At 37.5% G+C, this 22,000-nt stretch overlaps 2 protein-coding genes, 1 long non-coding RNA gene and 1 pseudogene across 8 annotated transcripts; 2 read left to right on the forward strand and 2 right to left on the reverse strand.

Moving 5' to 3' along the window:
• The first annotated feature begins 468 nt into the window (after nt 1-468).
• On the forward strand, nt 469-12,215 carry LOC113665318 (synaptotagmin-15). 3 transcript variants are annotated; one of them, XM_027180998.2, is made up of 5 exons: nt 469-595; nt 5,994-6,200; nt 7,719-8,290; nt 9,174-9,297; nt 10,126-12,215. In XM_027180998.2, the coding sequence occupies exons 2-5, from the start codon at nt 6,125-6,127 to the stop codon at nt 10,434-10,436; spliced, it is 1,083 nt and encodes a 360-aa protein (XP_027036799.2). In that variant the 5' UTR covers nt 469-595; nt 5,994-6,124; the 3' UTR covers nt 10,437-12,215. The 3 variants fall into 3 exon arrangements, with proteins under 3 accessions (XP_027036799.2, XP_089058222.1, XP_027036798.2); XM_089202096.1 differs by lacking the exon at nt 469-595 and adding an exon at nt 5,755-5,828; XM_027180997.2 differs by lacking the exon at nt 469-595 and having other exon boundaries at nt 5,900-6,200.
• An 856-nt stretch (nt 12,216-13,071) lies between these two features.
• On the reverse strand, nt 13,072-16,984 carry LOC149048712 (uncharacterized). Of its 3 annotated transcripts, none has more exons than XR_016185335.1 (3): nt 16,504-16,665; nt 13,981-14,169; nt 13,072-13,283 (listed from the first exon to the last, which is right to left on the reverse strand). It is a non-coding gene; the product is annotated as an uncharacterized LOC149048712 (long non-coding RNA). The 3 variants fall into 3 exon arrangements; XR_016185337.1 differs by lacking the exon at nt 16,504-16,665 and adding an exon at nt 16,786-16,984 and having other exon boundaries at nt 13,073-13,283; XR_016185336.1 differs by lacking the exon at nt 16,504-16,665 and adding an exon at nt 15,649-15,789 and having other exon boundaries at nt 13,078-13,283.
• Nucleotides 16,653-17,490, forward strand: LOC149048713 (uncharacterized; annotated as a pseudogene). Its single transcript, XR_016184739.1, has 2 exons — nt 16,653-16,666; nt 16,745-17,490. The product of XR_016184739.1 is annotated as an uncharacterized LOC149048713 (transcript).
• Nucleotides 17,491-17,538: 48 nt separating this feature from the next.
• Nucleotides 17,539-21,370, reverse strand: LOC113665321 (AN1-type zinc finger protein 2B). The gene is made up of 5 exons (XM_027180999.2): nt 21,108-21,370; nt 20,809-20,863; nt 20,270-20,341; nt 19,490-19,632; nt 17,539-18,116 (listed from the first exon to the last, which is right to left on the reverse strand). The coding sequence occupies exons 1-5, from the start codon at nt 21,215-21,217 to the stop codon at nt 18,053-18,055; spliced, it is 444 nt and encodes a 147-aa protein (XP_027036800.2). The 5' UTR covers nt 21,218-21,370; the 3' UTR covers nt 17,539-18,052.
• Nucleotides 21,371-22,000: the final 630 nt, after the last annotated feature.

Below are 22,000 nucleotides of genomic sequence, written 5' to 3' on the forward strand. Positions count from 1 at the left end.
CACGCCAGGTATTGACAAAAAATCCAGCACTCTTTATTTTTTTGTCTTTCCCACAATGCCTTTTAGCAGTTAATAAAGGCCCAATTGCTAATTTATAAATTCATTAGAGAAGGACAAGAAAACACGCTCATGTCATTTAACATAATCTTAAAATTTTTGGCCTAAAGCATTAATGGAAAGAGCTTGAAAGGAAGATGTCAGAGATTGTAATCCGATCTAAACTAAGCGTCTGAGGAATAAGCATTTCTGCATTTTTTACTCGAACGATAGTCTGACCAATTTGTTTCGAAGGAAAACTTCCATAGAATAGTTTTTTCCGATGAATGGACAGCAGAGTAAAATTAACACCTATGGAATAACGCAATACATCACTATTCATTTGTGTTCCTGTTGCCTTGACAATAGCCAATAACAGTAAATATTTCGTAATTTATCTACTTCGGCGGCAGCCTGTGTAAACTACGGCGGGGAATATTGCTTTTATTAGGTGGGCGAATAAGTCAATACGTTTATTTCGCCGACGTAAACTCGTTGTTGATCTCGTTGGAAAAAAGGAAGAATTTACCACAACATCTTCCGGATAGCATCAAATGAGGTAAGTGCGTAGAGCCCAAAAAAAACGGCTTAAAAATTTGCTGCAAATGGTATTTTCTCACTGCTCTCAGCTTGATAAAAAGATTTTTAAATGAGTTATGTCCCCGAGTGCAGTCATTGAAACAATCAACAACGCGAAGTAACGTGTTTTAAGAGTCGTTTTTAACTGTTCGAACTCTCCTCGCAAAAATGAAAAACGACCGGAGAAGTCGTTGATTTCGTTCATTTGAAGAAAAAAATTGAAACTGCTACTCACAGAGTAAAACAAAGGAGATCTAAATTTCGTTCAGACTGAGGAAGTGAAATACAAAATTTTGATCTCGCAATCAAAGGTAGTAATGCTAAATGAATTGAATTGGTGAAAAAAAAAAAACAAACAAAACACGACAGTGTATTCGAAAATTAATTTTTCCACCAGCAAGCAAAATTTGTAGAGCGTTAGTGTTCCGGAAAGCGGTTTTTTCTTTCCCTACTATTGTTTGATTTGAACGCCGGTATATAAAGATTTTATTACAATCTCCGAATTAAAAGGAGATTTAGTTCGGGTATTTAAGTTACAACTCAAATGACCTGTGGATATTATTCGTATTGAATCAAACAAACTAAAAATGAAATCATCAAATGCACAGCTCGAAATAATACAATTACTTTATATGTGATTTGACCGGGGCCACAGTGAATATTCCTTCCGGGATTACGCAAGATTTCATAAATCTGAACAAATCGGTTTGAGGACACCATGAGACATGTAGAGACAACACACAGGTGTCTGACAACTTGAAAATGGGATCCGTTTGCATAAATATATGGCAATTAGCCTCTTGTTCTCCTTGACAATTACTGTACTGTTGTAAATTCTATAAAACAGCAATGATTTTGAGTCAAGCAAAAAAACCCGAATTGATTATGCTATAGTTCATATGACATGTCGTTCAAAGGCTAAGTTAAAACAAAAACCTTTTTACTTGTAACTGCATGATCACGATAATCATAAAAAGTATTTCAGTTTTTTTCCTACTCCTTGTGAGGCTGAAATGCATAGAACCTTTTTCTTTTTCTATCCGTTGGTTTTTGAATGCTTTTCAGAAGTAGACATGAATGACCATAAATCCCCAAGTGAACGAAATAAAACTTCGAATTTGCAGGATTGAATTTGAAAACGTTTCTCAGTTTGTTATCTGATGCTTTATACTTTGTCCACTTCTGTACTCAACTATTACAATGATATAAAGTGGAAATTAGCGGGGGAGCCTGGGAGCGAGTTAGCTGACCAAAACATTTCGAAATGATGTTATATATCTTTTACGTCATCAATGACGTAAGAAATGTATCGAAATCGACACCTTGCTCGCAGAAGAGCTGCCTCAAAAGTAAATCATCCTACTAAAAATCCGGCGTTCATTAGCTTATTCCGTACCCCTTCCAGTAAAGACGGCACCTCTCTGAGTATTTTCAGTCAGACTACTAAACCAGCAGAATCAGTTTACTTTCAAGGTTAAAAAATTGAGAAGAGCAAAGGTATGCAATTTTAAACCTTTTGTCGTTTTTTTGATCCCATTCCTGAATCTAGGATAAGAAAGAATATGCCTTGAATTTTACGCTTGGTCATCGAACAAAGAACATTGTTATTCGTTTTTTCAAACGCGTGAGGCGTAGAAAAATGGAGCTGCAGACCATCTGATTTGGCGGTCTATTTCTGTTGTATTCCAGGTGTTGTGGACAGAGCTGAATAACGTCTGCGCATGCGCTAAACTTTCGCGCGGAATACAGATTTTGAGTCGTTTGCATGTTTGATTTTCCATTCTGTTGTTTCTAGGTATTGTTTCCCTTGCCGCTTTTCCTTTAACAGAACAACCTTCAAAAACATTGTACCCCCCCTAAATATTTTTAAAAATTGCTTTTCTCCCTAAAAACACTGGAAATAGGACAATGCCTTCGACAACAACAAAATGCCTCGGTTTCAAATACCAGCCCCTTTTTCTACGCAAATTTCGCCAAATTTTAAACTCCGTGCGCTTGAGCCCGCTTTATTGACCGCATAAATGTGACGTAGCATTTCGTTATTCAGCTCTGCCTGTGTTGTGTCAAATTCATCAGCGAGTAAAGCGGTCTAAGTGAATCAAGTGAGTTGTGAAAAGGAATCTTCATACTGGTCAAACCACCATTGTTTACCGTCTTCGCTTTTCTACTTAAACAAACGGTACTTTCAATGTTGCTGATGTGGCTGGCCTTATGTACACTATGCAACCAGTAGCAACCAAACATTTTTCATTCACAGTCAGAGTTCTGACATCAGATCTAGGTTGTACTTCTGGGCATACCTCTACTATACTGAGCTGAAAACACTCCAACTCTGAGCTCCAAATACATACCTGAACTAAATATGCGACTTCTTCGTGTTAAAACTTGAACCAATGAGCGACTAGTCCGAAAATGAAATGGTTTACAAAATGTTCCTAAAATATTGCTACCTTTTAGGCGGAACGATTACTAGCAACGGTTACATCCGAACCCATCGAATTCTACCAAATGAAGCTCAAACATACAGAGAACTGTGAAGGTTGTGAATTACACGACCAAATGCGCAGTTACCTTGTAATAACCCACAGTTTTCTGCTGACTGTGTGAGCTACAGTCAAAGCTTATGCTAGCAATATGCAGGATCTCACAATAATTCGTGTACGGGATCGTTTTCTTGTTTACAGACATTACTGATGTGACGGCTTCTTTAAAGGAACTGGTTTGTTGCTCTCAAAACGATTACTTTATTAGCAGTTAAGGATAAACCTTCCTTTTCTTAGTATTTAAGAATGAGTCAGGTATTGTCCACACTAAATCTCTCTAAGTCTTTCCCCTGTAAGACCAGTAATTAACAATTACTGGATGAATGAAGGGGTAAGTTGCGGTGCTGTGTCGGTGGGGGAGTATAACAGGGTGATTTATTATTATCAAGAGAGTTGACAACGTAAATTGGCTACCGTAAAGAGTTTGAAAGCGGACGTTTCGAGCGTTAGCCCTTTTTCAGAGCGATTGGAGGAATTGTGGGTAGCGTGTGTGTTTCTATGCTGAAAATGGAGCTACGCTATTGGTGGAAATATGGTGACGAGAAAACAAGAGAGTGAAAAGCGCTCGTTGATACCGTGGAGATTAAGAGTACTGATTTGAAAGAAAAATTTTTGCTCTAGAGTTTTGCGGCTTTCCTAACAACCTAGATATAGGCAAAGGCCACAAACTGCTATACGCTGCTAAGAATAATTAGGGAGGTTAAAGCGTCTAACGACTAGTTTGGATGCATCATTGTCATTTCTTTTTACGTCGCGAAGTTGTTCTCCGAATCGGTCACCTAGTCATCTTCCTGTGTTACCGATGTATATCTTTCTGTTATAAGAGCAAGTTATAGAGAAGTCGGCATTGGCGGAGGTACACGTGAAGTGATCAGTGATATTGGTGGATCTCTTGGATTCCGAAATTTTTTCTGGTTTGAAATAGACTTGTGACCAAAAATTTGCCTAAGTTTGTGTTGCGTTTGAATGAAATTAGTGGAGGTTGCCAAAATATAGTACCAGTCTTAGGATCGTTTGGAAGTAATTTAATTTTCTAAGAATGAAAGATTTAACTGCGATAGCAATATGTGATCCTAATGCACGGTTTCAAATTACACTACATTTCCAAGCTTCACTGTCGCTATCCGATTTTCCTCGAGATGAAGCTAGTGCTAGATTCTTCGGGTGTCTCCTTTTTATTGTGCACTGTGCATCCTCTCCTGACTGAATCAAAAGCGATAAATTCATGGTTTTTGTTGCTTTGAGGCCGCTTGCTCCTTGATTAGCCCATATGGTGTTAGCGATTGATGTTTTCCGGTCAAACCATAGCTACAGGAAAGCCACGTTTTACATTGTGTGGATTTCGATTTCCTCAGGCATTGCCGCAAGAAATATTAATGTTTTTACTTTGAAATAAAAGTTGTGAAGAATAATTCGTGTGGTAACCTTTTGGACTTAAAGTGTTAGGCCTCGAATTTGCTTCTCTAAAATATCATTAATAATAAGAAATCAATAAGTAATAGTTCTTCAAAAGGAGAGGAAGTTTCAGATGAGGGTCGAAGACGTCTGTAAACACAGGAAGAGCCAAACGTGAAAAAATATTTAAAATTTTGAGATTAAAACAAGATGTGACTGATAAAAACTGCGTGAATGACCAATAATTACTTTTGAATTAAAATAAAAAAGAGAACGAAAGGAAAGTTGTTCTAAAAATAAAAGCAAGTTTTTTTTTACTAATAGCGAGTCCGATAAAGGACATTCTTAACGTCATACTTTGTAACCTAGGAAGTTGAGAAATTTATATATAAAAAACAACTGCAAAGTTTCCAATATATATTTTAATTTCTCCAGAAGTAAGGAAAGAAAATAAAAATTAATCCATGGTAACTTCCTAGTTCCTGAAAGTAATAATCAATATCTGAACGTAACCTTATCAACAACATACTTCTCGGAAGCATCGATCGAAATAACATTATTTTCTTTCTTTTTTCACTTTCAAATTGCCCTACCATATATTTATGGAAAGCCCCGGGATAAACCACTGTGTAATATTTTGTCGTATTATTCACAAAATGTCGCCAGCTTCATGATTAACGAAGTGCAACAAGAGATCACGTTGCACAGTTGGAAATGATATTCCAAATTTCCTGGCTTCATTTGAAATAAAATAAAACTAAAATTGAGACGATTTATATATTAAAACATAAGGCCTTCCTTTGTGTTCTTTCTTATGCTAGCTATGGTAGACGTAGTTCAATGAAAATCAATCAAGCATTTTAAAAGGTGGCGTCAAGATGAAAATTTTTTTCCCTATTTTGATTTGATCAAAATGAAAATAGCGCTCATTATTTTTTGCATTCAAACGGAGCACAAAGTTATACAAATTTCTAAACAATCCATTTTCAATATCCTGGACTCATTTTGTCAGCAGCAGCTCTAGGACTATAATTTTCTAGAAATACCCAGGAAAGGGTAAATATCATCATTTATTTACAAAGCTAGGCGAATAACAAGATGTGCAGCTCATCGTAGAGTAAACAAATCGGTAATTTCATGATAGCTTCTTCGTAATGTCCTTCATTAGTTCTTTAAAACGAGGAAGTCTCGAAATAGAAACTTAATAGAAAAAAGGCATTGATTAATTGTAACCTGAGTTGGTGTTTGGGTAAATTCGTTGACTGCGCTTTAAATGTAAGTCTGTGTTACGCACGTAGACGCCAAAATATTAAAATTCAAATCAGGTGTTACAGTGGTGCAATAGATTAACGTGAGAAGTGACACATGCAATTAGAATTCACATGCACTATTAGAGAGAGAACGTAAAGATTTCAAATCACGTTTCTGTTCTGTCGTCAGGTTAAAAGCAAGCGATTGCATACAGCAACAAGAATTAGCAGAAGACCAAGGAAGGTGTAAAACAGAAAAACAACTGCTACAACGAAAGAAACTCCAAGTACGATAAACAAGCTTGCGGCGGCCATAACATCATGGGAAATGACATTTCAAATTTACGTGTCCCTATCACGGTTAAAAACAAAACAACAAAGGCGATTCCTGCGAAAGGTAGATGCTGTAAATTTTCTTATTTGCTGTATTTTAGAAATTGTACTGAGACCTTACCTGTAAAATTTTAAAATGTATCACAAGTTAAAAGCCCATTTTGTTTTAACTTAGGCCGGAAAGACGTCGAAATCACAACAGATTGCAAGCGAAAGAAAAGGGGTGTGATATTTAGACTTGCTCACTGTCCACTTAGTACCGGAAATCCAACAAAATTGATCCTAGTACGTTCTACTAAACGTGTTTCTTGTTATAGTTCAAAAAGTTTCCGAATCATTTCCGAGGGGCACTAACATCGAAACAGATACATTAAATTTATTTCAAAACACGTTTGTCCTCTGAGCGTGTGATAAATGGCCAATCACTTTCTTTAAGAGAGTTGCAGTTCACGAAAGACAATCTTAGGCTAAACACTGACAGGTTTTGCAAAAACGTATACGAGTTGCATCTGATCAGGGACCTTAGAAGAGTCATCTGCATGGATTAGATCATATTTTACGATGTTTCGTGAAAGCAAACGATTCCATCCAGGCTCTTACATAACTGTCATAACTTGGCTGGAAGACTTTTTTTTCAGCATGAAATACGACAAAGGAAACAGCCGTAGCTGTTAATGTGCATCACAGATATTTCTGAAGTAGATTAGGGTAAATGAAAAAGGGTACAAAACGTTTATCTAAAAAATAAACGTATTTCTAAATATTAAGAGGCACTTCATTGGGCATCAGTTATTACGAGAAAAAGTTCTCGAAGATAATGATTCTAACAAACGAGCTGGTCGTGCTGACGTAAATTTGATGTTTTCGAGGGATTTTTTGTCATAGCGACAGCAGATATACTTAGAAAATGCAAACGGTTCAATAGTAGTGTTGTTTGGTACATCTACTTTTTTTGTTATTCTTCCATGGTTGTTCTGTGTTAACGTTGATGAGTTTAAAGCGGCAACTGTACTGTATACCATGAAACATTTTTCTCAAAAGCGTTGACAAAAAAGGAAATAAGTTGATCCCGGTGTGCTCACGATTTTTTGTTTATTTTTCGCTTTAAAATAGGATAATTATTTAAAAAATCCAAAATGTGTAAATATGCCAACCTCCTCTCCAAGAATAATTGAACTGAATCGTGCCAGAGGAGTGTTGCATTCTGCCTGGGACAAAAGGGAATTCTGATTTTCAACTTTAATTTCCGAAAAAGTAGAAACAAAAATAACGTCCCGAACACAAAAGAAATAAAATAAATTGTGCATGAAAACAGATCATACTTCTTATTTTCTTACCTTCCAGAGATAACGAAAATTCGTTATCTCTGGTTACAATCATTTTTTATGGCTTGTAGATAGGAAGAGATATCCAACGCTTGTGAAGTAAATTGGATCATTATTTATTCCAGGAGAAGCATATGACTTGGGATTAGCTATTTCGACTATATCTCGACCATCCTCCCGCCAGCCTCTTCTTTTTCGGAAAAGCGCAGTTTAACCTTTTCTTTTTCAAGCGAAATACCTCATTTTGTATTTTCTAGGTCCATGTGAGTTTGAAATTCCCAAGCGCTACGACCCAAATGAGAGGCGAGACTCCAACATTTCCAACAACAAAATCACCGTTCAGGAGATCGATATGGCTATTTATTCTAACCCTGAAATAAATGAACACATGGCAGCACCAGCTCCCGCCCCTCCCCCGCTTGGGACGTTACTGTTCGAGATTCGCCACGACACCTACGAGGAACAACTGAATATTCATTTGATTGGCGCCCGAAGGCTCCCGGTCAGGCACTTAGTAACCGAGCCAGGCGTAGCCTCGCATGGCGGCGTCATTAAAAGTGACCCAATGGTGGAAATTTGTCTACTTCCTGAAGAGAAACCTGTCATTGAAAGTTATACTCACTTTGGTGTTCAGGATCCACAGTTCAATGAACATGTTTCCTTTAAGCTCACCTCCGCCGAACTGAACGAGAAAACTTTGCGCTTCACTGTATTTGACAACAAACGGCGACACAGACTTACGCCAATAGGTCACACGCTGTACTCTCTGAAGGGACAGGAGTTGGATGGAGCTATGATAATCGAGAGAAATCTAAAACTTAACTCACAGGTATGATGATTGTTCAGTGAGAGCGAGTCACAGGGAGCTAATAGCTACAGTAAAAATGGTCAACAAACAGCCAGTTTCTTTATTTACAGAAATTCCATACAATCGGCCATTTCACTGTTTCCAAACCGTCTCAGATTTTACTGGTATATTGAGAGATCGAAAGACTTTTTTCTTGATGTATTACGGACGCTATTCGATTTGTGACTCAGGGGCATTGGAGCCAAGCAATAAGAGGATTGGTAGAAATCTAAAATCATCACCGACTTACCCGATTGTAAAAATGGAGGCGCGTCGGGAAAATGGAGCCCTTCCGAATATCCCGATTTGTCATTGGCCATCCCAGACAATCGGAGATGTCTATGATGTCCAGTTTTCATTAATCAGAAAACTCTGGGATGGTCGGGAAACAGTGAAATCCCCCACCATCGAGAAGTTTCCCGGCGCATATGAAAACCAGCCTGAAAATCAGATAGATAGGTTATATGCTGAGACCAAAATATACAGGAATAACGAAAGACTTAGGTAAACGGACACAGAACCCCCCCCCCCCCCCGGTGTAACTTTTGGACCTTTTTAGAACTGTTTTCTGTGGTTTAACGAGAGTGCTATCAAATCTATCTCGCGTTTTGCTTAAATATCTTGATGGAGAACACATAGACCCCATGTTAGTTGTAAATTATGTCATAGAATTGGCCCATTCTAAAATAATTGTGTTCTATAAATAATCTAGGAAAGGGTTATGAATTTTGCCCCCTAATTTTTTTTTTTTTACAATATTTCTATTTATATATCGCCACATTCATTTCTGTTTTTAGTATATATTTGCTCGATCGCTAAATTACTTATTTTGCTTATGTTTTTTCATTTTTCCATATTTCTCCAGCCCTATGGCCACACTCGAGGCGAAATTTTATTGTCACTAAACTATAACCCGGGAATGAACACAATCACGGTGGGAATCACAAAAGCTCGAAACCTGATACACTTTGATGCACATTCAAACAGAGGTGAGAGGCTTAAGAGTGCATTTGTCATTAAGACCAGTTTCTAATTGAGTGTTTTTAAAGCAAAACCAAAGTGATCTCAGCGGCCAACCAATCAGAACAAAGGTTACATCATTGGTAGCCAATGAGAACTCATAATGAAAACAAGCACGCTGCTTGAATGGCGGGAAAACGCAAATGACCAAGTTACGTTATTACTTAGTTTTGCACCTGATTGGTTGAGATGACGGCGCGAGTTTTCTAAACCAATCACAAAGTAAAGTAAGTTAAAACCAAAAGGACCCGGATTACCCTCGACGCACGATAGAAATTGCTGTACTATTCGTTAGGGATAAATTAAGAATAACACCATTGGGAAAATATGGTAATGTAATAGGCTGAAACTCGTTTATGTAACAATTTAAATTATAAAATGCTAGAAACAAGGAGCCCATGAGCTCCTGAAGACACTTAGACGACATCCAAAAGAATTTTCCTGAAAAAGTCAAGGAAACAATCGCGAGAGAAAAAAATTCATCCAAGCAATGACCACGTTAAAATAACGCCGGAGCAAAAACATTTTTCCATTTTAATCTCCCTCACAAATGAAATGGTCCTTCTCATTGTCGTATCTTCCTCCTGTCCTGTCTTGTGGGACTTCTGGAGGAGTACTACCTCCGCAAGAAAGATATTACTTAACTTTAAAGGAGTTTGTTATAGGCTTTTTATCGCTAAGACACGTGCCCGTGATGGAAAAATAACCAATGATTAAGTTGAACGCAAAGCTCAATTTGTGATTTGCGTATGAAAGAAGAAAAATTATTAAAAAGTTTCTCCTTTATCATTTTGTAGAATATCTGGTTAAAATCACAGAAGTCTTCTCAGGACATAAAGTAAAAACGAAACGTACTCCCGCCGCAGACGGAGAGAAACACCCAATTTTCCATAGCACCCTCTCGTTCCAGGTCCCTATCCAGCGTCTCAGCCACACAAGCCTGGTGCTGACTCTATTGGGACGTGGAAAAATGAGGAGCAACAAGACAGTTGGCCGCGCTATCCTGGGGCCTGGTATATATGAGTGCGATAGCGAGAGAAGTCATTGGGGGCGAATGATCATGTCACCGCTGAAAAAGGTCGAACAATGGCATGCTTTGTATCTATAACATTAGAAAGTGTACGATGCGTTATTGTATATAATTACTTTTTACAGATAAATCAGGTAATTAAAGTCCAACCAAGGGATGTTACCACAGACTTGAAGTTTCGTAAGCAAAGCAGCATTCATTTTCAAAACTGTCACAGCAGTAAGAGCGCCAATTGACGGTGATTTAGAGCAAGGAGTCTAAGTGTTTTTAGGCATGAAACTTACGGCATACGGCAAACGGAAAAAATTTATTTTTATTTGTCTCACTTTTCCTCCAATCTATGGGTGAAAAAAGTAGAACAACGAATCAAATTTCTCGTTCATAGTAAACTCAATTTATACTTTTAAGTGTACAAAAGCCCAATAGCGGACGAGGAAAAGATCGATTTTTGCCGTTCGCTGTACACCGTTTGCAATGTTACTTTGCGTATGAAACGTTATGTCGTTTTGAAATTTTTATATTTATTTATTACGTTTTCTATAGCTGTTTGTGCGTTATCTTGACCTTCCATTTTCTAGCCACAGACACAGGTTTGAACCTTTTTGGGGGGGGGGAGGGGTGGGGGAGGAAGAGGTCGAATGGGACTGAAAATTAAATTTGTCATCACCTACCAGAAAACTTTTTATTATTAATGAAAAGGGTATAAGATCGCTCTCTTTTCAAGATTTTTGCTGAAAAAGTGAAATAAAACATGCAATCATACCTACCTCAGAACCTCCATGACCGAGATGTCGAAATTTTTAGAAAAAAAAAACCCAAGCATATCTTTCCATGGCTTTATCGCCTTCGCACAGGATATTTTGCTGCGCCACGCAACGGAAAGAAGTTGATTAAGACTTGTTCCGTGACAAGGTCAAATTGAGGGTAGGAAACGAACACCTAAAGCTAAGAGGAGCCTGAGAGTTCAGTTGACGAGTAACACTGAGTATTTATATGCGTATGCATAGGAATTTTCTCAACTGATTCTTGAAAGTGAACTAGGTTTGCGCTGGTTTTGGTTCATTCTGATCTGTGAATGGCCCAGAAATCTCGCGGAACCCTCTAGACCAATCAGATGCTATTAAAAAGGAACTGTCCCACGCTTACTTATGTTTTCCCGCGCTTAAATCATTTATATGCAGTCTCGTTGATTTTGACCTTTATTCTGATTGGCTGACGTAATTTTCTTTGGTTTGCCTAGCACTCAGTTACTTTGACTGGGGCACCAGGACTTCAGGACAATCCCAAAAAATTTTGTTTCCTAATCGAAGATAACTAAATTTTTGCAGAAAATGTACACAAATTTTTGAAGGAATTGGGTAATTCGTGAAATCCTCATAAAAACAAAGGTAGAATTCCTAAAACACTTCCCAAATGTTGTATGCTGATTAATTTCAAAATGTGACTGACGGCTGAGGAAGTTATAACGCTGTTTATGAATGGCTACAATGCTAATGCTTTCTCGGTCAGTATCTCGGGTATCTCTAAGATCTCTAACTGACTCTGAAGTTAGTTCATCCTCGTAATTAACGCTTTAGTCGCCTTTCAATGCGATCCAAATTTTTACGTCGTCTTTGTCAAAACCAGGAAAACAGTCATTGCACTGTATTGTATTGTATTTACCTATAAAGTTTTCATGATGAATTCTGAGAGCAAATAAAATGTACATAACGTCTACGCGGATTATTTCAAAATCTGTTAAGTTAAAAAAGGTTACGCATTTTTTTAAAATCAGACTTCTACCCGCTGGTTGGTACAAATACAAATTTATCCTGTACAAGTTAATATCAAGAATAAAATATTGTTGGAGCTCCATTAGTTTTGGTTCTTAGTGTTACTGACATTTGTGAGTTTCAGCGAACAAGGAAAGGAGAAACTTCTCTTAAAATTGTGCTTATTGAGGGAAACCAAGCTTCTCCCATAAGTATCTCGCGCGCGGAAAAGACCGCCACAATTTTGCAGCTCGTGTGTCTAAAAGCTTTGCGCAGAGTTGCGTAACAAGGCAGGCTCGTTTTTTTTCAGGAGGGTCTTAGTGGGTTTAACCCATAGCCGAAAAACGGCCGAAATTTTTAGCCATATGACGTACGAATTGAGAAATTAAAATCGATAGTCATTAAAAAAGTCGGATCAATATCAGTATCTGGGCAACTGCCCACTGACCCCTCCCCTAACTTAACAACAGTCAATTGGTAACAAGTTAGGGTTAATGTTGGGTTGGGGGAGGGGCTGGTGGGCTGTTGCTTAGATACTGATATTGACCCAAAAAGTCAACCGTGAAAACAAATTTTAGTGACAACAATGGGATGATGCTTACGATTAGCCGTAAAATGGCCAAACTTTTAACCGTTAGCCGTAAAAGTCGTCATCTCATTGAGAACTTCTGCCAAGAGGTGTTATGCGCCGGTATTTTATAATCACTGATCTCATTTCAAGAGAATAAAACTGCGCACGCAGCAAAATTGCGCACAAGTCTCAGTACGTAACACGCCCTCAAGACCGAGTGAAAGTTGGGATCAATGTCAGTATCTATGCACCCACCCCTCCCGTAACCCAATGATAACCCTAAGTTATCATCGGTTGATTGTTGTTGGGTTAGGGAAGGGGTAGGTGCGCGAATACATTGATCCGAACATTCACAAGCTCGAAAGGGAATTGTACTCTCGTGTAAAGAATAAAGAGGATTTTATTCTACGAGCTATTTTTCAGAAAAACAACTGAATTTTATTTTCGTTTCAAGTACGCAAGACATTCTACGAGAAGGATGAACAAACATACATCACCATTCACATTATGGATAAACCTGATAATTCCTGAATTAGTCGATATCAGAGTCGTATCCATTGATGAAGTTTGTTGCCTCTTCCTTGCTAATTTCTGGTCTTGAAACTGTAAAGAAAAGGAAAATGTCGCCTGGTCAACAAACCTAGACGGCCCTAAAAATCAATCGCTCTGACGAAGGGCTAACGCTCGAAACGTCAGCTTTTTTACCCTTTACGGTTGCTAATTTACGTTTTCAACCCAGTTGTTAACACTAAATTACCTGCTATACTCTCCCACCGACGCAGCACCACAGTTTCTTTAGAAACTTACCCCTTTATTCATGGCCCAAAAGAGAGTCCATTTTTCTTGCTAAAGTGATTTTAGTAAATGTTGGACTAGAACATGACCCTACTTCAGATACTGTTGTTTTAAAAGCTATACATATGACATTGCAAATGAACTTCCACCTTCCTCCCCCACCCCGCCATTCCCATCCAAAAAAAATTATATCCCTCCTCCTCCACTACTCTGCGCCACGAGGCGAAAAAAGTCACTTTTAAAAATCAATTCCGTGCCCAGACTCTAACGATCATTCACACAAGTTAATGATTAGAGCTCAGTCCATTTTCCAAAGTCGTTGACAGAGTAGTGGATTTCTTTCTTCATGAGTTTTGCGGGCAATCCCATTCATCGTGAGCTTGGTGCGAGAAACAGCCTGTTACATGACATGACCATCAAGTCATACAACGCCTGCAACGAAAGTTGTATCCGCCGCAATCGGGAAATAAAATCGCTCAAAGCGTCATAGGTTTAAAAACCTTACCCTGAAGACTTCGTCTCCGTCTCCACCCAACAACCGCCCCTTTTCCCTCTTCTTTTCTCTCTTCTCTTCTTTCTGACCGCTCTTCCATTTTCTCCTTTATCCTTTCTCTGTGTTTTGATCCAAGGGCGTGGCCCAACAGAAGGCACATCAAAAGGAGGGAGAGGAAAAAACACCCTGCTCTTCCCATATCTAGAAGCAATTATTATTGAAGCAATTATTATTGAAGCAATTAATATTGAAGCAATTATTATTGAAGCAATTATTATTGAAGCAATTATTATTGAAGTCAGAATTTAAGACAATGTCCACAGGGTTTCAAGAAGTTAATATATTACAAGCGAAAAAAAAAAAAGATTTGAAAATAGTTGAACAGAACAATTGTCCCGGATGGGTAAAGTGTTGGGGTGACGGCCTTTTGACTTTCCTTTGGCTCAAGATTGACATGGGATCAAACGATCATCCTAGGAATACATCCTGCTCTGAAAGATTGCTGTAACAAATTAAATTTTTCCTGAGGACTTTTGTCCTCTTTGTACACTGGTCTGTGACACCAGAGGTCAATTTTTAGATGATATCCACAGCGCTAACAACCTTCACTTTTTCGATGTATTTATTTGTGAATGATATCAGTTTTAATCTTAATGGATCTTTGGAATATTCCCCCGCAGTCTTGGCTTAACATAACCTCATTTATTCAGCTGCTTTAAGGTGTCATGTTACTCAAAGTGGCCTTTCATGAAGCTTTGACGCTATCACCAAGACTGTTGATGGAAAATGGCCTCTATTTGGTTAATCTTTTCTCACTTTATCCTCTTGAGAGCATATTCGACAATAAGTCGAAAAGTGCAAAAACCATTATAATATTTACAATTTTTATTCTTTTAAGGACTCGAATTTCAAGCGCCAAAAGTCCCACGCGCGGAGTCTTTGTAGCCCGCAGAACTATGTTTACCTACAAAAGAACAGCCAGTTGTATGTAAATTTAGCAGTTTCACCCAGTTTGGACTGAGAAAACAGGGTTTCTTCCAATTCCATCCACTTTTTATGTATCGAGGATTATTTTACCATACAAAATCAACAGAAAATCACCACAAGATTTTACTTTTCTCTAAAATCATTTTTTTCGTGATGGTACTAGATAAAGGTTTCTCATCATCTCTCGATTGATATATATATATATATAAATGTGGAGTAGAGTCTACCTTGGCATAAAGTGTTCGATGCTGTGGTAGCAGAGCTGGGTATATACAAGTGAAAGAATCAAAGGGGACGCATCGATTCTCTGTTACTCTGTCTGACGAGCGCTTGGGCGCGAAACTCAGAGTAACAGAGAATCGATGCGTCCCCTTTGATTCTTTCACTTATATATATATACATATATATATATATATATATAAATTTTGCCACAAATTATTTAACACACCACGAACTTAAAGCTTTTATCACAAAAATTTTGATTAAAAGACATTTTAGAAGTGCGTGAAGTAACTTCTTCCTCCGATGTATTCTTCACTAGCCAACAACTGACTAGTTACGAACGCTTTCTATCAGTTTAGAATCAGATTTCGTATGACAAACAACACAAAATACCAGAGTAACAAAAAAAAAACCTACACTGTTATATACATTTTCTTTCGTTTCTAACTTAAAATCTTAACGATTACTTACCTTCAATCAATTTTTACAGTAATAGAAACCTTCTCAGATCGCGTAATAAAACGATTAACGCTTCAGTTTTCGAGTCACACGGATTTTTCACAAAAAGATCACGGCGGATCTTTGATACCCAGTATTTCTCTAAGTGCGTACTAGCGTGATTTATTAAAACTTGGCAGCCACTATCGATTTAATTGCTCAGTATTTGATCAGTTTTGGCTTTAGAATTTGCTCATTTTGAAAATCGGATGAATGCTAATCACCTCACTCCTGTTTCTATAGAGTGCCACTTTGGGCCGCTTGCTACAATAGAAATGTGTTTTTGTTTAACTAGGGTTAATTTGACCTATGCATGCTCTCTAACCGATATGAAATAAGGATTTTGAATGTTCAATGTTGCTTAAAACCTCTTTCTTCGATTGTCTAGAAAATTTCCTTGACTCATAATTTGATAATTTAGCTGGAAATATTTTAATAACAGCTAAATAAAGAAAACCAGTTTTATTAAAAACAGCTTAATTGATACGGATTGAACTTGACATTTCAATAAAGAAGTTAAAATGAAAACTAAAAAATGAATTAACAATACGTTTACGAGCAAGGTTGATTGTTGTCAAAGGAGAACCAAAGGAAAGTGTCTAAAGCGCGGGAAAACGTGTGTGATCAAGTGGCGGTCGGTTTTTGTTTTGCATGTGATTGGTAAAGATGGTGACGAGGTCATCAATCACTGCGCCTGAGGAATAAGAGATAATCTCGCATTTCTGTTGATGTTCAATTGAAGATTGGTTTAGAGAGGAGATTAGTTTTCTAGACCAATCATGGTGCGAAGAAAAGCAAAACCAAAGCAACATTATACCCATGGTTTACCACCACGCGGTGTCTTTTCCTTGTTCATCTGATTGCTTGAGAGGGTGGCGTGCGCTTTTTGGACCAAACACAGGGTGCAGAAACGAAATATCAATGCAGCTCAGGATCTTTTGCAGTATTCGATTTAAAACTTCTTTATACTGTTTTGCATGCTACTTGCATAGTAAAACCCGGACGAGCTTACCTCACCTAGAATTTAAGAAACGACATTCAGATAGTTTGCTTGGTAACCAAACAACAGTGCCGAACCCGCCAACGAGTTCAAAGCTACTGCGGTTTTACCTTATTTCAAAGGTCTATCCGAACAGCTTCGCCGTTTCCTACAATAACAAGGCGTACGCGCTGTTTTCAAGTCGGAGACTGCGCTAAAATCTCAGTTAGTAGGACCAAAAGACGCTGTCGACCCGGCTAAACAAGGTGGCGTAGTTTAAAGGATTCCTTATGAATGCTGCAAGGTGTACACCGGAGAGACTGGAAGACCTATGCAAGACAGAGTTAAGAAGCACGATCGAGACATCCGATTCGTCCGTACCGAGACCTCCGCCGTTTCAGAGCATGCTCACAACACCGGACACAAGCCAGTTTGGAACGAAGTAAAGTTTATTGATCGTGGCCCTTATTACTACACGCGCAGAGTCAAAGAGGCAATTCATATAAGACTTCACCCTAACAACATCAACAGGGATAGTGGAATAGAAATTCCAGAAGCGTGGATGCCCACGATCAAAAACACAACAACAGGAGAGCCGTGCGACAGCGGACCGCCGAGGGAGCAAATCACTGAGTGAAACTGCAAGGATCGAAATGCACCAATCAGAGCTGTTCAAAAACAACTAATCACAGCAGAGCATCAGGCTTTATAAGATCACGCGTGACCAGTCGACCTCATCGCCTAAAGAAGACTAGCAGTATGAAGTCGAAACGTCATGATCTACATCACTAGTGATTACACCGTGAGACAAACGAAAAAACTTAGCTTTTATCACCTAGAATCAGACCATTGGTAGAGACCAATAATAATAATAATAAGAGAAATAGATTAGAACAATTTATTTATAAAGAATAAACTTTCATGTGATGTTCCTTGGCTAATAAAAATTTTCCACATTACAGTATCATGCTGAAAACTATCAACACCAAAGAAATCTGTGTGGAACATTCTTGTCACGTGTTTCAAGGAAAAGGCTAATCAGGTACCATAAAACTATACTACAAACAACAACAGTATTTGGTTTGTGGTTTTGAAGTTTGCTTGCACTGCTGAAATTTATTACAACTGTTCAGTACACAAATGCCCTGAAGGTGTTCACAGTTTTCTGAGTTTCATAAGAAGCATATGAAAATAAAGAATTCCCAAGAAAAAAAAGACAAATGAGGGCCACTAGTTACTCAGTTCAGGTGATGCGCTCATTAAATGAAGTTAATCTACTGGTAGTTATTCATATAAATGAACCCCTCTTAACACAGAGTCCTTGATGTAATAACTAAACTCAAGCAAAACAACTTTGTATTCATATTAAATAATTTAACATTTTTCTACACATTGGTCTCATGCACAGGAAACCATTGGAACCCTCAGAGCTGAGCAAAAATGATCTTCAGCATGTCTATGCCTGTAAAGAGTAAAAACACAGTTGTTAGTTTTATGACCACTTAAGAGAAAATAATTAAATATTCTTGATATTTGGCACAAATTAGTTATTGAATAATTCACCCGAAAAAAATATCAAAGAAAAGGCACAGTTGTACACAGCCTTCCTAAAAATATTTACATATAACATTTTTTGACAAATCCTTGCTTAGGTCTCTCTTATGGTTGGAAAATTGCTTCCAATAAACAAATGCATTTGACCATCTCACAAACTTTTCATTTGATCCTGAAATCTTGTCAGCCTTTGATATGAATATCAATGTCTCATGTATTATGAATTTACATTCGTAATAATAACATGAATGTGCAGCTAAGGTTATTCAGCCACAGTCTAAAATTTTCAAGTAAGTGCTTATGAATCACTGCAGGCCAGGCATTTTTTCATTCACCACCCCTGTAACTTCCTTAAAATCAAAATAAGGAAAAGACTAAAAACATGATTAACTTAAAATTATATGGTGAAATATATGATTTAATATCCACATACTGTTTCCAAGGTGAACTCGAAACATGGACAACATTGTTTATACATGTTGAATTATCAATGCAATATTTTTTTAGAGTGAAACTTTTTTGGGTATTTACATATATCCCTTTGGTGTACCCCCTTTCCCAAGTCAAAACTTTCTATCTCAGTTAAGGTTACATTATAAAATTTGGATCTGTTTATAAACAGAGCTAAATTGGGGGAGCAGGGGTAAGGAATGTTCTAGAAATCTATGTTTTGTGAGATTGGTCAATGAAGTAGGCCATATTTCACTGCATGGCTTAATAAGTTCAAAAGTTTTCCTTTTAAATTGAAATCTACCCTTTCTATTTGAACCCAGAGGAGTAATAAATACATGTATCTTACCAACTTCATTTTCTTAGCCTGTACTGTAAATTACAGATCCTTGTTTTTTTTTTCATGCTGATTTATGGCTTGCACATTTTGCCATTCGGCCATAAATCCAAGCAGAAAAAAGTTGATCTGTAACTTACAGCACAAACCTAAAACTTGGCCAGTAAGAGGTACTTTTTCCAAGATTGCACCCCCTTTCACTCCCAGAAGTGATTAACATGTAACCTCTCCCTATGATAACCATACATTATCCAGCAGACTGGTGATGAGAATACTTAAAGTTATCACGAAGAAGTTGTTATCTTGATCTATAACCAAATTCTCAAAATTAAATTACAAGGAAATGTGTAACAGCTAGAGTGGATCATTGACAATCAGATCTTGGGAGTTAAAGGGTTATGAATTATCAAATGGCAACAAAATTTCACATGGTTGAGTGAAGGAACAACAAAAGAACACTTTTGTTACTCCAAGATTGGTTGGCAAGTGCTTACCTTATGCAGTGATTCTTATTACATTCTTGACACACAAATGGCATCAGTCCATGTTGACGACAAGTCTTCAAAGAACACTTATTACTTTTCTTTGGTTTTCCCACAACAAGGCTCTTACAGCCACTGAGGATATGTCTTTCAACCTATTAAGGCAAATAACAGTATTAAGAATAAATATACTAACAGATGGGTACACTGTACCATGAAATCACGCTGTTAACACCAAGACCTCCATGAGTGACACATGTCAATCACCTCCTAGATGAGGGGTTTTCAAGAGACCAAAGTTGTTGATGTGATTAATTTTTCAATACTGAAGACTAGTAGCTGTTTCTACGAAAACACATCTTCTCTGTGAAGAGACTTGAAGTTTAAAATATCTCATGGCTATAAAATATAATATATTGGGGAACTGGGTGGCCAGTGACTTGCATCAACATGTACCAGAAGAGGTAAAAATTAACATTAGGTTCTACAATCTAACATACCCTACAACCTGGATTTTAAAATGAAACAATATTTTAAAATTCTGGGCTCCAAATATATTTATCAACAATATTATGATTCAATAATCGCATTGTTTTTAAATAACTATTCCAGTCATTGAGAACTCAATGTTAAGCTACTTGCTCCACTCACCCTCAATTAACAAAGTGATAACAAGGAAATCAGATTGATTAGCATTCATGATAGAATGCTACTGATTATATCAAAATATAATATACCTAAATACAACCTCAGAGAGAAGCTAGACATATACATGAAATGTAACAAACTGACCTGTTGATTAACATCTTCATTTAGGGACTTCTTTACAATTTGATTACAGATTGGGCAAACAGGAACATGAACCTTAAGGAAAAAAGAAACAAAATTGAAACAAAACAAGTTTGTAAAGGTCATTCACAACTTTTTTTTAACCAATTAACACCTAAAATCAATATTTTTTAATCTTCTTTCAGTTATAAGTAAATTATCTTGTTTTTTCTGAGTTAAATATGAAGAGTAAGAGTGGAAGCAAATCAGGCAAGATCCTCTTTCCGAGCAATCTGAGAGAAAACGGTTGCGAACGTTTCAAGGATACTTTTTTCGCAATTACAATGTTTATTGATTCCTATACATAATTTTCAACAACTGCTGGTGAAAATTGCTCATAAATTGCAAATTCATCAATACTCTGCATATTTATTTGTGATCATGCTGAGTAAATCATATAGAAACATTGTAATTCTCAACACTGGTTTTGTAGAATTGTGTCATTAATATCCCTGATTCTACTCCTGGAATTTCTCAAACTGACTGCAAAAGTTGATACTTACATCTGATAAGCTAAAATTCGAACACTTGTGCTCTTCCGGGCTTCGATGTTCTAAACTAAAACAAGCAAAAGATACGAAAATAATCATTGAACCAAGAACGTTCAAGACTCACTTCTAATTTCAACTTCTCAAAGTTTCAGTCGTCGATCCAAACGAAGAAAAGTATCAAAACCTCGACGGAGAAAAAAACCGTCGAAAAACTTCCACGATTCCCTGATCCCATTTTCCATCTCAGTTTTAATTTTTAGTATAATCCGACTTTTCAAAGGGAAAAATAACACGGTAAGAAGTAAACGTACCAGAAAATTTCTTTGCAGTGAGAACACTGAAATGGCAAGAAATCAAGTCGTTTGCACGACGCTAAACTACAATGTTTTCCAATGGAAAGAAGATCGGCTTCCTCCGCCATGATAAAGCTTTATTCCAAATGTCCTTACTCATCATTCTCGCCTGGTCTTTTATACCCTTCCCTTTTATTTTGTCGAGTCACGCTGGTTCAAACCTATTTCTGCCCACGAAAGATTCGAGAAAACGCCACATAATTTTGGTCACGCGAGTTTCCGCTGACTAGTAATTCTCAGTCTCCCTATTAAAACGAAGAGGGCGTGAGCCGAGCCCACCAGGAGCCTGGAACTCTAGGACTTTTTGTTTAGGAGGTTATTTCTCTTTTTTGTTTCCATCTTTCTCCTTCTTTTTACTCATTGTAAACCCTCACGCGAAGAAGCTTTAATAAGGTAATTATTTAAAGGACTGGTTCGAGGGCAGCGGAGGATTGTGGGGGGATCACATGGTTTTCAGGGGGCACGAATCAGTTCGTCGACAGAAAATAAAGAAAGGACGTAGGACCTCCTTCCTCAGGCGATAAATAATGACTAGCTCTCACCAAACACACTGTATCTACAGACATGGTGAATGAACAACGGCGAAGAAAATATAGCGACTATAATATCAGAAGCAGGTGTTTGTTTAAGAAAATAAAACTACTGAACAAGGTGTGCTGACTGAAAGACAAGGTGATCGTTAACCTATCATTTTATATCAAACTCTATAGTCCCCTCAGTTATAGCTTAAGCTCTCACCGTACTCAGTGCACTGGAGAAATTTGAAAACGCAAAATTTCCTTTCAAAATGGCATACTATCTAAACTAGTCCAAAGTTTTGTTAGTCCTTTAAACTCTAACATCAGAATCCG

This window comes from Pocillopora damicornis, chromosome 3, assembly GCF_964200805.1.
Source record: "Pocillopora damicornis chromosome 3, jaPocDami1.2, whole genome shotgun sequence".
NCBI classification, from domain to species: Eukaryota; Metazoa; Cnidaria; class Anthozoa; order Scleractinia; family Pocilloporidae; genus Pocillopora; species Pocillopora damicornis.